The following is a 17,794-nucleotide window of genomic DNA, read 5'->3' as shown; positions in this document are numbered from 1 at the left end:
AGCAGATGTGCCTTCCGCAGCAGTGCAGGGAAACGGCGGTGGTTCTGCGAAGTGGGGTTTGTTTTGTTTTGATTTCTGAGAAACCACGTGCTTTAGGTTCCAGCGACAGAAACAGGTGATGGCATCTTCTACCCATCCAGCCATTCAGGATCCGGCAGTGCTGACTGCCTGCAGATCTTGTTGATGGCCCAGTCACAGGCACTGCAAAGCTGCCCATGATTTCTTCTCCTTGAAAGTTCATTAAGTTTAATGTTTAATATAAATAAACCTGTTGCCTATTTATTCGGCAACAGGGCTTAATCCCCAGCTCAGCAGACATGCCTGTTGTAGAGGATGGCTGGAAGGGGGTTGGCAGCTATAATTCTTATTTTCCTAGCACACCTTGTACCATCAGGCAGAGGTTAGAGGCCCCTAGAGCAGGTGTTGCCAGGTTTCTCGGATGCTTAGCTTGAGATGCTGACACTCAGTGCTGTTTTTTCAGAGATGACAAACACCAGCATCTGCTCCATGCTCGCTATCTGAGGTTATCAACATTATAAGTTCATCAAACCAAGCAAAATTAGGAGCTGTAATCACAGCTGCTGGTGTCAATGTCTGAATGCCAAAGCCCACGTAGCACACAGGTGGGAAAGACCTGGGGCTGACTCAAGCAGCTTTCCCAGCTGCCACCAGACCATACTTCCCCCTCGTGTTCAGAAAGTAGTGGCAGGCTCTGGTGAAGCTGTATTGCAATCTGCACTGGTGAAACTACCAGGTCCAAAGAGTAAGAAAAAGGAAGGCGTACTCATCTTCTTGGGACGTAGTCACCCAGAATGGCCCTCACACAGTTTAAAAGCAATACGATCGGACATGCTACAAACTTACACAGGTTTCTGTTGAGAATACTTTTATTTTGCACATATGATTTTAAATGTGAAAACAGAGGTGATGTATTCAAAACAGTCCAGCTTTTCTACGTCATGGGACATAGTATACATACGGATTAATTCTCTGAATGCTGCTTTAATGATTGACAGCATTAAATAACATGGCTAGCAGTGATTCTAACACAGTCATTACAGCTAATAAAGAAGACAGCACTGAGTTTTCATGCAGTGTACCCAGCTAACCAAGTATTTGCATTGGGACAGGCTGGTGCTGAGCTACACCTTTAGTGAAGGGGGCAAAAACCAACAAAACCCCAAGTAAGGCAACAGTAGTCACCACATCCCACGACCAGACCGATGCCCAGCTGGTCTTCACGCAATAGCTACTTTGGAGAAACTCCCCCTGGTTTTATTGCTGAGCATGGAGTTACAGGGTACGGAACATGGCCTGGGTCAGCTGGGGTCAGCTGTGCTGGCTGTGTTCCTCTCCCAGCCCCTTGCTCCCACCCCGCCAGCCTCCTTGCTGCAGGAGTAGAGCAAGAAACGGCCTGGCCACTGTGCAAGCACTGTTAAGCTATTGCTAAAACATTGGTGTACTATCAACACTGTTTTTGTCACAAATCACACAGCAACGTAAGGGTGGCTGTGATGAAAGCTAACTCCGCCCCAGCCAGAGCCAGTGCAATGCATGATCACATTGTTTTCTTGGATAAATTTGGGCTCACACAGTTCACGCTATGCTGAACTTGTGCACAGGTGCTGTAGGCAGGAGGCAAAGAAATGAGCTTTTATGAACATGGAAATTACCAAGCCCAAGTCAGAGATGTAGACGGCACACAGAGCCCAACAGAGGAGCTCAGGCATCAGCATAAGCACTGTTCATATCTGTAATGTTACAATCTGTCATTTTTATCTACTCAGTTAGTAAGATCAAACCACCCAATGGTTTAATGGAAATAGCACTCCCACAGGTTTTGGATATAAGCTCCCAGACTACATTGAGTTACTGCAGCACATAGCACCCTTGACTGAGATATGAGCACGTAAATTACACACAATCTATGTAAGTGATGTCCTGAAGAGAACTGAAATCCATTCAGTGTCACCCTTGGCAGAGTTAAACCTGGACTCCGGATAACGAGACCTGATATCAGAGGAAGAAAGGATGTAGAAGACGTCAGGCTAAAAGAAATAGTCTGGTATATATGGAAGTTAAGATACCTGTCCAGAAGCTTTGTATCAAACACAGGTAGAGTACAGATGATTATATTGATGGTATGGACTATTCAGCGATGCAATATGGCTAAGCTAGAAGGGCAAGAGATAAATCAGCAGATAATCCTGCTGTCAGATACAACAGAAGGAGAGGTGTTAGACTGAAAGGGTGGTTGGTGAATAATGGAAGGAACGGTAGAATCATAGAATCATGGAGAATCAGAGTAGAAAATTGTTTATCTGTGCAAGCAGAAGGCTGGACAATGAACTTTATGGTCCATTTGCCTTGTCTACTGTAGGGTTATTGTCACTCACTGAAGCCTTGTTCTCCTTTGAGTTATTGTCCTTTCTGCTCAATGTACTGAGAATTTACACAGATAAAAAATTTATTGTAATTGTCTTTTTTTGTTTGGAAGTAATGTCAGTGCATGTGGCTTTAAATTCAGTGAGCCCAAATTTAATATCCAGCTTCAGCTGGCGTTTCCTCCCAAGCTTTGTGTCTGGCATTGGCACTATACAGGAGCCAAGGCATTCCATCCCTTCCTCATCTACATACTGAGCATCCTGCTTTTCTGTACAATAGAAAGAAAACTTTGCTTGTGTTTGATCTGCTTCTGTTGGATGGAAATAATACTGAGCATCTTCGTTTATATTCACTGACTCATTAATTCCAACCAATTTCTTGAAGAGATCTGTGCAATAAATATAGCCATCCTTTTTTGAGATCCTTTTTTTATGGCAGTCATGGATAGCAGCATCAAAGTCCTGATTTACTGCTATGCCATATGTCTGAGCACTGACTCTTGAGGCAACTATGCATGGATTGACTCCAAATAAAACAGCCCCTTTTGCAATGGCCGCTTGGGCATCCAATGGACAAAGGATATGATATTCCTCACTAAAGGCCTGACTGATTTCATCTCTCAAGATGATGCTAGATGCAAAGCCTCCTACAAGCAAAATGTACTGGACCTTGGCCATCTCAGGCTTGTCAAGAATTACCCTCAAAGTACAAATGATATTTCTGATACTGTAATTAAAAAAGGTCTTCATTTTCTCATATGTAACCATGAATACACCATCACACCACACAACTCCATTTGCTTTTTTGAAGAAGTGGGAGATGTCCTTCTTGAGCTCTGCCAGTTTGGTCAAGTTGTAGTAGCAACGTATGTAGACTCCCTCTCTGCTAGTAGAACATTTCTGTAGACCAAAGTTGTACATCATATATTGTAATTCAGTAGGGTGTTTCTTTTCATATTCATCCCATACGCCATCATCGAATATTTCCCTAAGGAAATCAATGAAGTTTTCATCCACTCTGTTGCCTCCCCATCCACCTCCAGATGCCTTGTGTAATTCCTTCAGGTAATGGTTTTCTTGGATCTCATGTACCGTGATGTCTATTGTGCCACCTAAACACACACACACACAAACACAAATGAACTTAGCTGTTTTCTTTAAAGTACACGAGGTCCTTACTTTCCACTGAATGTAATCCTACCTTCTGAACTCCTGGTTCACAAGTGTGCTTTTTTTTCTTTTCTTTTTTTTCTCATCCTCACTCCTCCACTATTGTTTGCACACCTCTAGATTTCCTAAATTTATGCACTTCTGTTTACAAGCCTGCTCTCTCAAGGTTCCTACAGTAATTGCCGATGAGTTGCTCCCTGCACAAATTGATTTCCTTTCTGATCACAAAAGGAGACTGGCCTCCTCACTCAGAGAGTTGACTCCTGCTTTTTGATATAAAAGTTCTACATTAAGATAAGCAGCAGTGGTGAGTCTCTCAGAAACTTGTGGGCCACTGGAAGACTTTTCAGTATTTGTTCACAATCACCAGACTGATCTTGGCAGGAAATTCCTGTCACAGCAAAAAAGTCTCACACAGGAAACTAGAGAAATTACAAAGAGGTGCTTCATCAAATATCCTTACTGATTTATTCTAGAAGGCCTGCTAGCTATCTCTTTGCTCAGTTCACTGGGCACTGCACATGCTCCTACAGAGGAAGCTGTGAGTTCAGGCAATAAAAAAGAGCATGTGGGTATGCATTGATGCCTGATGCTGGGACATGGTGCAGACTCATCTGGCTCTTGCTCTGACTGTCTGGTCTTAAGTGCATGACGGCATGAGACACTCAGTGACTTCCATTTGCCATGGATCGCGCCTTTAGCAGTCGTTCCCTTTTCTCCCATTTTTCTGCCAGGCCATAGGATCTCAATAAGTGAGAAATAAATAAAAATAAAAACCCCATGACAAGCACAGCAGTGGAGTCTAGGCTCTGGGACTGCACTGTAGACTTTTGGGGACACTGCAAAAGAGCCATGCTCCATGCCCAGCAAAGACGATACCTGTTAAACAGGGAAAATTTTACCTCCACAGTCAACAACAATATACTGGATCCCAGGAGAGTCTTCAAACTTCTTCTTGGCATTGCTGGCTGTCATAAACCCTTCCTGTGGAAGCTGTTTGCACCACAGTGATGCAGCCTCTGACTCTAAAGCAATGATCAGCTTCTCAGAGATCATGTCAGAGATAAGTCCTGCCTAAAATCACAAGAGACAGGTGTCAGTTCAAGGAAAGGTGGTGAGATCACCACTGCACAAATGCCACCTGCTAGGGAGGCTGTTCTCATCCCAGGAGCCCATCCTGGGGTGGTAGTTCTTGCACTGCTGTTTTCTGTGGGGCTCATTTCTACACAGCAGTGGGGGGAAAGGGCAGAGTGGTTGTTACTGCCAGCTTGGGACATCCTCTCCCACACCACTCCCAACACGAGACATTTCTCTCCCTGATCAACTGAAATTTTAAATACAGGTTGTTTAAATGTTGAGGAGTTCTTCTGCCCCATGGGCAAAGAAATCTCCAAAGATAATTCAGGGAGGTAGGATAACCCTTGCTTTTACCTCTTTTGCTGCCCACCGCATGAACTGCCTGGCAGCAGCACTCCATATGGCTGGGACAGTAATGACCCAGGTGACCTCCTCCTCGCTGTAGACGGTTTGGAAAGAAGCCTCTTGGATGGTGTTCAGGGCATGTTCCTTCAGGTAGCGCAAGCTTTCGGAAAAGACCATCAGGGCGGGAAGCATCTTTCCATTGCTGGCTTTCAGGCCCATGTCAGATGTGACTTTCTACAAAAAAAGTCTCAGGGTCACCCATTGCAGTCTCAGTACAGACCTGTCCCCTGAGTACTGAGCACTGAACAACATATGGCACAGAAAGAGGGCCTGTCTCCAAATCTGAGTAAACTCCCAGCAATAGCTTTAGTATTGTGGCTAACTGCAGCCTAATTGACACAGGTTAGCTACCAAACTGCTTATCTATGACATCTGTGATTCAGTAGGCAAAATACCAATGTGGTTGATAAGTCAGCTGTTTTTCATAGGGCAAATTTTGTACAAACCCTGTAGATTTTCCTGAAGAGCCAGTGCGGAAAGTTGTATTTTCTATGCGACACTACCATACATTTGCCTCATGTTTGTATAGAGACTTCAGAGCTCTCTGGTTGTACCTATACTTCTGTGTATGGCGTTAACGAAACATATGCTGGACAAACACGTAGACAAATAATCCTCTGGTCTGACACAGTTTCTCTCTATTGTGTCCTCTTGGCTTATATGTCCCCCTAGGTGTATCTGAAGCTTGAGGCAGGTGGCTACTCTGACACTTTCAGTGTCTCTCATGAGACCAAAATTCCCTCCATCAGTCCCTGGTTGCTTGCTCTGTCTAGAAAGAGTGGGAATTGTTGCCTGTATCCAAAGAAGTTTCAGGAGCCAGCCTTCACTGCATGCCTTTACTGCACGTGCGTTTCTTTGTTTTGCTTCAGCAGCCAGAAAAGGTGGCCCTAAATCACAAGCTTTATCAACTAGATAATCAGCTCCAGTAACCTGGGATCCTTTACAGCCACTAGAGAAAAATGGGCAAGCCCATGTGCTACCCATCTCAAATGAGACACAGCCAGGAAAGGTGAGGTGAATCCTGTTCTGTAAGTGCTGCCACTGTAGAGAAAAGGAATCTATATCCATTTTTACTTACAACTTCATTTCCTGTCACTGTTCCTGGCTCAGTTAGAAGCAGGTGGTATAAGGAAGCTGTCTACAGACACTTTCTATGGAGATTCAGAAATAAATAGTTATGCATCTGGGAACTGGTGCTCCTCTTTCTTGTTGCTGAGCCCTTCTAGTGGTTTCCCAGAGAGGCTGTAGAATCTTCATCCTTGGAGATATTCAAAAGCTGGCCAGACAATAGTTCTGAGCAACCAGCTCTAGGTGGCCCTGCTTGAGCAGGGGGATTGGAAAAGATGACCTCCAGAGGTCCTTTCCAACCTCAACCATTCTCTGATTCTGTAATGAAATTTCCCTTAACCATTTGCTGCTTGAGTGCAGAGAGATGGGTTTGAAGTAAAAGGTCTCTCCAGCCCCCTCCAAAAGTGAATGAGAACCCACCACTCCACAGGTGACACTGTGGCAGACCACATCATTCCCAGCTTTCCTGGAGACGAAAGTCTTCACAGAGGCCTCCCACCTCCTATGGCATTCAGTTCAACGCTCACTGCTTAGCACTGGGGGATACTAAAGAGCAAACACAAGACATTATCTGAGGCTGTCCCAGGGGCTGTCCCTGTGCTGTGGGCTACTCTGAGCTTTGGGAGGCCCTGTGGTACCCTGGCGCACAGACAAGGAGGCCCTAAGGTAGCCTAATCTCTGACCGAATGACCAAACCCAGAAGAAGCTGTGAACAATTCTAAACTAGCACAGAGCCTTCAGAGAGCAATGATAGCCACTACTTCAAGTGGCTATCACACATGCTTGAAGGACAGCTAGCCACCCTTAAATCAGCTTCATCATACCATTTCAGGGGAAGGAGAGATAAGGTAGGAGGAGGTAGCTCCAAGCCTCAGTCCTTGACAGGGAACAAGTGAAGTTCCCTGTAATTCGAGTGAGGTGGGCAATTTCAGGATCACAATAAGGGCTCCTTCCATGGTGATCCTGAAATTGCCCACCTTACTTGAATTACAGGAAACTTCACTTGTTCCCTGTCAAGGACTGAGGCAGGGAGCCCCAGAAGTTGGCTAGTTTCTCTGCCAAGCTCTGGAGCAGGGCAGCTTTTTGACAGGAACAAATATTCGGCTTCACTGAAGTGTGCAGTTAGGTTTTATCATCTTTAGACAAAGAACAGCATCATAAATGAAGAGCCCATGAAGCCTTTGTCTAATTAAGAAAATAAATAATTTCTTCAGTTCCTCAGAATACTCTTCGATTTCTGTTCAGTCATCCTCATCATCCAGATTTACTCAGCCTTTTTTCACCAATTTCTTTAAACCCCCTTCTCAGTCAATTAATAGCTCTGACTCCCATTAGCAGTAACTGTTCCACCTACCGTGTTGTACAGCTTCATTTTGAAGTTCTGGAAGAAGTACCAGTTGTCAGCTTCACTGGAGGGCAGGCTCTTGTACTTCATTATAGCATCATAGCCAAACTTCTTGAATTCCTGTTTCTGGTTGAACAAGATGCATGTGGGTGTCTTTGAGGTCTTGAACCCGTACTCTGTCCCCCAGTACACCTGCCGGATTTGGTCTGCACCCGAAGCAAGGGAAAAACAGTACCCACTGAAGGACGTGCCAAAATCTATAGCAATGATGAAGACTGACTTGCTAGTCATGTCTGATGGCAGTGCAGATGTGCGCAGCTCAGGGAGCTACAGAGGAACGAACTGATAGTACTGGGGTGAAACTGAAACTGCCCTGGATAACATTGGAGGGTGAAGACTTCCTCCCCTGACTTTATTGGCTGGCGAGAGACGTAATGCTAGAAACAATGCAAAGAAATAGTGCCTTTTCCCATAAAGAAGGAAGGGCTTGTTTCTGTTATTCAGAACAGAAAAGTCCCATTGTGAAAGCAAGCAACTGCCTGCCACTTGCAGTATCTTCCTCCTCTGCTGGCAGTCAGTCCCCTGTGCTGGCACTCATTTCAGCAAACATTTTTTGCTGCCGTAAAGTTATGGACACTCCCGATTCTTACTACAGCAGGACAGAGGTATCTAAAGGACTGCATAAGGGCATCGATCCTGGAGAGATGACTGCAGAAGGCAGCAGGTATGTTGCACAGGGGGTGTCTGTCTCTGGCTAAGCTTATCAAGTTTTACTGTAGTAGATCTGAATGTTTTTACAAAGTCCCTTGGGGGGTTGCAACAAAGGACTGCAAATATTTCCTGACTGTAAAATATTTCAGTAAAAACTGTTTTCTATTTTCTATCCATCACAGGGATGGTTAATTTCCTCAAATTCAGTTGAAGTTCAGCTTCAAAGGGTGAGGCAGATTTTAAATGTGTGTAAGAGCAAGAGAAATTGGAAAGAACAGTATAAATAGTGTAACAGATCCTGGACTTCGGGGACTCAGTTTCTGAGCTCATCAGTTTTGCAGGGAAACACTAACATAAATGCAAATCTCATACTGGATTGTTGAGCTTAAAGAAAGAAAGGAAAAAGAGTCCTCAGTGAAAGACTGGAAATGAAATTATTTAACTGGAAAGGAATCAATACAAGTAAACAAAACCAAAAGCAGTTTCAGCAGGAGAGGAGAGGGGAGGTGCTAAAAGAGAAGGGCAGGACAATCCCTTGCAGCAGCTGTACAGACTTGGATCAGCATACACTGATGATGAAGCCCCACACTTACGCTTTCTCTGATGTTGCTGGGTTGCAGGAAAGAGCTTGCTGTCTATACTCGGCCTGTGTCTGAGCTGCAGAAGCATCTCAACCTGAGATTGTCTCTGCAATAATAGTTGATATTTGGTATCCTCCATAGGAAATAGGACACAGAGCAGCTCTAGAAATAAAAAAATACCTTGAGAACACAGACCTTTGTTCTTCTCTATTAAAAAGACCCCACACTCATACATTGCAAAGTTGGTTTTAACAGAACATCCACCTGCATTTGCTGTTCCCCATACTCTGCAGGTCTGGGTTGAGTTTGTTTTTCAGGAGTTATTCCTGTATATCGCCCACTTCATCCAGCCCTAATGATTGCTCAAACCCTCCATCTATTTTTGGCAAACCCTGGCCTGTGCAGTCCTCTGAACTGCCTCATCTGGGGGAGTGCTAGCTCATTTGTGCCAAGACTGCATCCAGGTGTGTGCTGTGCCATCCTGTGCCCTGAAGCCTCTATCCTGGCTCTGGTCTATTTGCTAGCATGGATGTAGCCATGAAGCCTCTGCTCATGGGGCTGTCATTTAAAAGGTACCTGTCCAAAGTATGTGATCTTTTTTCCCTTCATTTGAAGAATTCCCTTTTCTTTTTTCATCAGACAAACGTATGACACCTCGTTGCAGCTATCAGCCTGTGAAAACAGGATTTCAGCGCTGGAGACCTTATGTTATGAAGTGAAAGAAAGGGTGACGTGGATAGAAGAACACTGTGAGTCCAGTGGCCAGAAATCACAATGTTTAGCATGGCCCCTAATGATCAGCTTAGCTGGTATATGCTAGGACAGGTTGGACAGAAGATTATGAATAAGTCAGACACAAGGAGGGCTCTGAGTTAGCAACAAGTTTTTCAGGGCTATATAGGGAACCCAGAGACAATATACAGAAGGCACTTGATCTGCACCATATAACATGCAGATTTTACACTTTCAGAGTATTTTATTTGCACTATTGATACTGAGTCACAAACCACACACCTGACAAAGGACAGCCTTGAGAAGTTTTGGTCTCTCGACTTTTTTCCTTATGGGTTGATCAGGAATTGGAGGGAGAAATGTTTCTGCATTTCTTAGGACTGTAATGGATAATTGCCTACTGACTGGATGTGGTTTATTATTTCTTTCTTCCCCTGATGGATGGACAGACAGGAAGAAAATGGTTTGGTCTGACTCTGTTGAAACTCGACTGGAGTCACTGGAGAGCTACCATAGGTAACGTGATTCTTTATATTAAAAATATAGATAAGAGAGAAAATCATAAATGCTTCTGCAACTGTCACTGACACATACTCAAGCCTTACTTATCACAGCTCTGTCCCGCAAGACAGCCAAATCTTCATTCTTCTGTTTGACTGCATTGTCATGTCCAGGAATGAGCTGCCTCTGAAACAGGTTTGTCTTGGAGTGCAGACTATGTGTCTGCACTTGGAATGCAGGGTATGTGACTAGGGCATGTGACATGAAAACATGTCATGTTGTTACATGAACTTTCATTTCCATGCAAATTCTTCTCTGAATATGTAATGGCTGCCTTAACAACAGCAGCCAACAATATAAAGGCATCCAGCCTAATACAGAAAGGAGAATTGGTAAAAGCAGCTCTGAGGACAGTGAGTAGATGTGCAGAAGCCCTTTTAATGAACTAGGCAAGCACTGAGGGAAGACATAGTGGCGGAAAAACTGGCAAGAAGGATGGAAATTGTTAATCAGGAGGAAAGTGAAATAGTAGCCTAATGGAAGGCTTCTTGGGGATAAAATGCAAACATAAATCATTCTCGGTGACTAAGCCAGGAGCGAATAAACTTGAAATAGTATAGCTGGATGTCCATACCCTTGCTGAGCAGTTTTGTAGAGAAGAGGCTTTCCTGTTGGGATTTCCATGAAGACAGGCTGTGGTATTTTAGTTTCTGATCACAGCTGAAGTATGTGTGGGGTCATGAAGGGTTTGCAGGTGTGCAGTCATTGATAGCCTGATAATAAAGGAATACTCAGACTTTCTGAAACCTTGGAGCTTTCTTCCAGAGTAGCTCAAGTTTGTGACTTGGTCTGATGTAAGGCAAAAGTTCTCAGACACTAGACCTAGACTCAAATGATGACCAAGCTCAGTAACTTGTGTCCCTGAGTTTGTTTGCCTAATTACAGAAGGTTGTCAGGAAACCAGTCTAGATTCAGATTACACCGGCCAAATTCAGGTCCTCATTCTTGGTTTGTTCTCAGGTCTCGCTGCTTAACATAGATTCTTTTCTTCTATCTCCAGGCAGTGTACTGCACCTGTTAATTACCACATACAGAAGATTAGCAATGATTCTCATCCTTACCAGCAGGGATACAGAAGCTATCAGAAGTGAGTATTGGGGTTTGCTGAATTTCCTCTTTTCAGTATCATTTTTTCAGCTACAGCCGGTCATCTTCCTCCACTATCCATAATACTTGTACCACCTCCAAATTTAGACAAGCTCTGAACACAATATTTCTCTGTGCAGTAATGAAGGTAATTTCATTAACACCAGAAACTTCATCGGATAATTCACAAGATCATAATATTAATATAAAATGGTATTGCTTACTCTGAAGGGAGGAAAAAGAAACACGGAACAAGAGGTCTCCTTCATATTAGGGCTGCATGTACTTGTTCTGAGATCTATAATACAGAAGACACAATCTCTAAAAACCTCTGGTGAATGATAAGCAAAATATTTCTAGCTGACACTCTAGCACTTTTACAGTGTAAGTAAGTCTGCAATAAACCTAGAGTCATCATGTAGGGAGGACTTTTCTAAGCTCTAATAATATCACCTAAAAAACAGGCATTGGAAACAGAAATGGGAGAATTTCGCCCACTAGAGGAATAGTAACTGACATTACCCGGACATCTGTGGAGAAAAGAATCGAGGAGAATAGAACTGTCTGGAGGGGTTGGCATGTTTGATGATAACATTTTGATGTTAAAGATGGAGAAAACAACTAGAGGAAAGACAAGAATAGATTCTAACAAGTGGAGAATACTTGTGTTTTCTTCAAGCCTTCAACCTCTGGTCCTCACAACTCCATTTCCCTTTCTTGTGATGTAAATAGTTTTCCCTTGATTTGAGCATAAATCCTAGGTGGGAGCTTTCAGGGGTGGTTGTTAAGCTCTCCTGGAGTTTTTCCTGGATGCTCTGTGCTTTCCCACCTGAGCTTTTTTTCTGGAATTCAGACTATTCAGTAGGGGCAAGTTCACAGTTGTCCCAGTGTCCAAGTACAAATTAAGAGATCTCACAAAAGAAATCTGTTTCAGAGCATTTTCTGGAGAGGTCACCCAAAAAGACTTGGAGAAAGAGAATGAGAAGCTGAAAGAGATGGTCATAGTGCTAGAGGCAAGGTAAGGTGTTTATTCAGACTTCTGATGCAATGTGCTTCTACACTGAAGAGCCACATACTTCTTGCTTCATCCAGTCCTTAGGGGCTCTTTGTTTCTGACCAGATGCCCTAGACTCCTTCTTCCCAGATTTTCAACCTGCTGTCACCTCTAACTGGAAGATGGCTTGGGTTGTTCTGGAAAGGGAAGGAGACATTCCCAGGGTGAATTCTTAATAAAAGATATCAGCCTACAATGACAGAGTCAAAATGCCACTTTTTGATCACATTCCACTGTGATCATGTAAAACTGAGCTAAAAAAGTACTGTTTCCCACATGAAAGCTGATTGCAAGCTATATAACATAGTTGTGAAGCACACTGTGGAAACCATGGGAGTCATGAAATAAATTCATAACATGCTGTAAAGTAGTTATGCTTACTCATTGTTACTCTTGTCTTAGCTAAGTTTTTTAATATCCTCCTTGCCCTAGAAACAAAGAGCTCTTGTCTAAAGCGATGGGCAGGCACAAGCAGTCTGAGAACATGAACGACGATTCGCGTCTGTCTGCTGTGCTGCGCATGTATGATATGCTCAGGCTACACGACTGGGAAAAATTCAGGACAAACATGCCCTCTTTGACAAATAAAGATGGCAGCTGCATGATTAAGGTATGTTTATGTCCATTTTCTCAATCTGACTCTTATCAGATCAATATGGTGTAGCCAGTATAGCAGACTTTGAGCATTAGTACTTCTGTATCAGACAGGGTTGGGGACTAAGTTTCTGCCTCTGATTTTCCAGTCCAGCAGGGCCTGTGTAATGCTGTAGAGAGCAAACTGACAGTGACCTGCTCCTGCCTGCCTTTCAGAAGAGCACATTCAAACCCCAGCCCCAGATCTCTCCCATGTCAAGCACAAATGGGAAAACACAGTCCAGTTTCCTTATAGGTAATGCATTAAGTACTAGATGGGAGACCTCATTCTGGTGTTTGATTCACTGCTCTGATGCTGGGAGTATCTGAAAGAAAATACCAAAATGGTACTTAAACACCTTAAAGGATGAGACTGAGATGAGGCATTATTAGCATTGTTTGTGATGATAAGGCCCCACAGATGCTGAAGAATGGGCTTCAACATGCAAACAATCTGATTAAACAGTTTATTTACCATGTATTGAAGACGTATTTCAATCAGTTAGTGGCCCTACAATTTACTCTACTGCCAATGTGGTTTCAGCACATGCTTTCCACACTACACCTCTCGTTTCACTGTGACTGCTGCTGTAATCAACTGTTGTCTTTGCACTGCAGGAGCTGTTTGTTGCCTGTGAGACAGATATCCAGGAGACAACAACCAAAATATTTGAAGTTCTTGACATTCCACCTTTGGATGATGTTATGACTGACAGCAAACAGGTACTTTATGTTTCTGTGTAACTGGACCTAGGCAGTGGGATAAGACGGTCATCTGCATACACCACTCATTTAGAATTTAGCTTCTGCTAGGGACACTGCTCAAAATATATCAGCAATGACAGTGAGGATAACGTATGAGCTGAGAGGGATGGGGGTATGGAAAGCTGAGCTCCAGCAACCCTAAGTATGAGAGCAGCAATGGATAAAACAGGTATTTCTCTCTAAGAGGTAAGCTATTCCTGTGAGGAGCAGGGAGTTAGACTCTATCCTTGTGAGTCCCTTCCAGCTTGAGATTTTATGACTCTATGTCCGACAATAGGCACACACATGCTATGTGTCTGAATTTTCCAGCTGGCTGAGGCGCATATACAAGTGCAGAAAGCATTTTCCAGCCGTGTGTTGCTTTAATGGGACTTTCCTCCAAAGCTTGAAATGAGTGACTTCTTCATTGCTGATTGACACAATCTGAGAAACAAAAATTCCCAGTGCTCAAGGACTGCACTGCTGACTATACCACATGCTAACAGTCTGCTTTGTGCTGTGCTTGCTTTGTAGGGGATGATGCATGATATAAGGAATATCCTCAGACATTCGTATTACCAAAAGCAACTAGAGTTTTACAGCAAAATTGTCACGGTGAGTAAAGATACAGACCAGGAATGGGGGCAGTGGCTCAATTTTATGGCATGTGTCTGCAGCTTGGTATTTAAAAAAAACCAAACAGCAGAGGTGTCCCTTCTGTTTGGGGTTGTTTACCACTTGTGGTGAGGGTCTTCCAGTCCATATACTCCCAAAATATTCTCAGAGGCATGCATACATGTAACCTTGTAAGAGAGATATAGAGCTGCGCTGGGAGCAGTGGGGAACAGCAGGACAGGCAGGACAGTGCCCTTACCAACATTGCCACAGTCCTGCTGGACCCAAGCAAGGTGCAAAGAGCAGGACTGGTGGTGGTGATCAGGATCAGCCACAGCCCAGTGATCACTAGGCAAACCCACAGTGACCATGCAGGTCAAGACTGAGCTGGGAAGTCAGTCTGTGGGGTCAGGGTCAACAATGCTGGGCACAGGCATCCCAACATCTAGCTCGGGCAAACACCCAGCTACCACTGAGTTTAAATCAGCTCATGGGACAAGTGGTGGAGCATCTGTGGTTGGAGATGAGGCTTCTCATAACTCCTTTTCACACCAAGGGTGGTTTCTGCCAGCCTTGTAGCAATTTGCAGATCTCTCTATGAGGAAACAGAGACAGTTGCTGGATGCCAGAACAGTCCAGAAGCCAGGACTTAGTAAACAAAAGAATCATCAAAGTAATCCTCAGACCTCTGCCTGTCCCACTCGAACGGTACCATCATCTTTGACAAAGAAAGTTCTTCAGTGCTAAGTTTATGTGGAGCAGCTACACAGAACAAGAGCAGGGAGGCAATGTAACATTACGTCAACATAACATTACAAAGCTTTGTAAAGTGTTCTCACTTGATTTTTCAGCAAGCTGGCATTGCCCCAACAACCGACACTGAAAGCGAGTTCATGCTGAAGTGCTGCAGAGTTTATTGTTTGCTGTATCTTCAGGACCCACCAGTTAAAGCTGAGTGGAACACACAGGGAAGCCAAATGCAAAATATAGAGCACATCAATAAGAAAGAACAGAACCGCTGGAGAAAAACAACATTACTGTGGCCCATAATGAAATGTGGGGAAGAAGTCATTGTGAAAGGTGTAGTCTGGGATAAAAAGTAGCATGACTTCAGAGTCAAGCTACTCATTTACATGACCACAAGATGAAACAGCTGCTGCACAATATGCTGCTTTTCTTTCTCCTGTGAACTGCCTGCTTTTCAGAGTTAGTAAGTTAGACACAGAGCTTGGGCCCCTAGGATAAATCATTATTTACAAACTTATTAAAAATTGAAAATGCTTGCCTCAGCAGCATGCACATATTTTATGTAACATTTCTTTTTTGCTGCCTCTTAAGCAGCATTTGTATGGAAAGAGAATCTGTATTTCTAGCCCACCTTACCTGCTCTTCACAAATGCTTATGACATTTTCAGATAACAGGAAGGATCTCAGCCACCTCACTTGCCTCCTTACCAACAGCCAGTAGTAGGACCAACACTTTGCGGGACCCCTAACAGCAGTGGTATCTCTGCCCTCCCCTGCTTCTATAGCAGGTACACAAACTGTAGGCTCACGTTTTCTTCTTCAGCAGTGAGGCTGAAGATGGCCTGTTGGGAAGCAGGCATCCTTCTTGGGTAAAAATGTCCTTAGTTGAGAAAATAGATGAAGGCACTAAAAAGACAACATTCACAAAGGCTTCTGGACTTTCAGAAGGCAGGTGTGTGCATAGGTATGTGTACCCAGGCACAGACACTGAGGCCCACTCTTACATGCCGAAAGGCCACTTGTCTCAGCACAAATGCCTCCTGCCTGTTACTACTCAGATGCTTTCCCATGTCTGTGCAATTTACCCCTCCATAGCCCTTCAGCTCGTATCTGCCACAGCTCTTGATCAAAGTGCTCTAAAAGGTGTATTTCACAGCGTAAGGGGGATGCAATGGGGCAAAAGTATGCTTATGTGCTCACGTGACAAAATATTCAGTGTGAATCTTGAGATCTGCCAAATAAAATAGACTGGAAATCCTGCTGTGTGCCTGATGAGTCCTTTCCTCCAGTTCTGCTTTCTAGTCCAGCAGTTTCCTCGGCTGCACAACCCTCCTGGCATTTTCCCAAGGGTCCCTAGAAAGAAAGGCAAATTGCTGTGTAGCTCTCTGCAAGCAAATTGCTTTGCTTCTCTCAGGAATCCACTATTCTGTGAGCATGTGGCAGGTCACTGACAACAGAATCACAGAATTGTTAGGGTTGGAAAGGACCCCTGGAGATCATCCAGTCCAACCCCCATGCCAAGGCAGGGCCACCCAGAGCAGGTTACACAGGAATGTGTCCAGGTGGGTTTTGAATGCCTCCAGAGAGGGAGGTACCAGATGGAATCCAGCTATGTGCAAGGAAATTGGCTTTTAGAAAACCAGAGTATTCTGAGAAACTGGCTGTAGAAGACCTTTACTGGAAATATTTATTAGGGAATAGAGCAGGCGAATTAAAATTACACATGCCCCGTATTTCCTACAACTTTCTCAAAAAGAAAGAACCACAGTAGTTAGTTTTTCATATCTTGTAAGGTGTTGCAGACTAAGGTGGGCAGTGCATTCACGCTTCATCTTGCCAGGTAAATGACAGGGAAGTTGTCCAGTAGCAGCAAGTAGGAGCTTCAGCATGACCCTGAGCCAAATGCCATGTGATTATATCGGTGTAATAGTACATATATGGCAAGCTGCCATGCTCTATTTGTTACCTGCTTAGAAATTTTGTTAGCCTTTTGTTAGCACTTTGGAGCAATCAACAACACACTGTTGTTCTAGACAGGTCACTGGGTGCAAGAATAATGGTTGTGGCTGCTGCTGCTGGCTGTCCTGAGGTAGCCTGAAACCTCCAGAAAAGAATGTCCCTGAAGAACAGGTTGAGTCACACACACACATCCTGCCTTCCTCCATGTTGTACAGGATACAATCACGAAATAACCCAGAGCTGTCTTCCCTTCATTCTTTGGCTCTATACCATCATTAAGAGACTTGGAGAAATGTTGCTGCTAGTGCTGAAATGTTGTTCTCCCAAAACTTCTTCCACCCTGTACCTCTTGTGCACCAGGCAGCTCTTCCAGAGCTTGAGAAGTGTATTGCATTTCCCATTACCTCCTCTCCCTCCTCCTCTCCCTTTTCATCAGTCAACACAACTATGCAAGAAACCCTCCCTCACTCAGTCTCATTTGCTATCTAAGCCAAGCTAAGACAGTTCTGACCTAGATTTTCTTCAAATCTCATTGGAGACCCTTAGACTTTTTCCTGCTCACAGATTCTTCATCCAGAAGAAGAGGGGCAAGTCTACCCATATCTCTACATCTCACACATGGACGGAAAATGATCGGAGTCTAAGTTTGCTCATCTCAGCAAGAGACAACATCTCTGGCAAGACAGGAGCTGTGTACAAACGAATTCAGACAGCCAAGTGGGTTAGATCCTCCTCCTGGTATCCGGAAAGGATTCCTCTGTGGTTTACTATCATCCTACCAGTGATGCAGGATTATCCCTGGAGCTGAGGCACAATGACTTTTTTTCAGCTCTGTAGAATGCAACTAGTTGCTGCCTCAGTCCTTCAGACTTTTGTGGGAGATCTGTCTGTCTGTTCTCACCAAAGATCCAGCCCAGGTGTC

General features: G+C 44.1%; 2 protein-coding genes across 4 annotated transcripts; one reads left to right on the top strand and one right to left on the bottom strand.

Annotated features, from left to right (window-relative positions):
- Positions 1-880: 880 nt before the first annotated feature.
- Positions 881-8,928, bottom strand: LOC115605262 (heat shock 70 kDa protein 12A-like). 2 transcript variants are annotated; one of them, XM_030479479.1, is made up of 5 exons: positions 8,754-8,928; positions 7,459-7,575; positions 4,986-5,210; positions 4,457-4,628; positions 881-3,496 (listed from the first exon to the last, which is right to left on the bottom strand). In XM_030479479.1, exons 2-5 carry the CDS (start codon positions 7,537-7,539, stop codon positions 2,451-2,453), a joined length of 1,524 nt encoding a protein of 507 aa, XP_030335339.1. In that variant the 5' UTR covers positions 7,540-7,575; positions 8,754-8,928; the 3' UTR covers positions 881-2,450. The 2 variants fall into 2 exon arrangements, with proteins under 2 accessions (XP_030335339.1, XP_030335338.1); XM_030479478.1 differs by lacking the exon at positions 8,754-8,928 and having other exon boundaries at positions 7,459-7,740.
- LOC115605264 lies at positions 7,939-16,172 on the top strand. Of its 2 annotated transcripts, XM_030479486.1 has the most exons (9): positions 7,939-8,173; positions 9,381-9,490; positions 9,923-9,989; positions 11,035-11,121; positions 12,055-12,138; positions 12,607-12,784; positions 13,426-13,530; positions 14,086-14,166; positions 15,018-16,172. In XM_030479486.1, exons 1-9 carry the CDS (start codon positions 8,079-8,081, stop codon positions 15,267-15,269), a joined length of 1,059 nt encoding a protein of 352 aa, XP_030335346.1. In that variant the 5' UTR covers positions 7,939-8,078; the 3' UTR covers positions 15,270-16,172. The 2 variants fall into 2 exon arrangements, with proteins under 2 accessions (XP_030335346.1, XP_030335347.1); XM_030479487.1 differs by having other exon boundaries at positions 8,123-9,977; positions 11,032-11,121.
- Positions 16,173-17,794: the final 1,622 nt, after the last annotated feature.

This window comes from Strigops habroptila, chromosome 3 (genome assembly GCF_004027225.2).
Source record: "Strigops habroptila isolate Jane chromosome 3, bStrHab1.2.pri, whole genome shotgun sequence".
Classification (NCBI taxonomy): domain Eukaryota; kingdom Metazoa; phylum Chordata; class Aves; order Psittaciformes; family Psittacidae; genus Strigops; species Strigops habroptila.
This window is presented reverse-complemented; position numbering and strand designations above follow the sequence as displayed.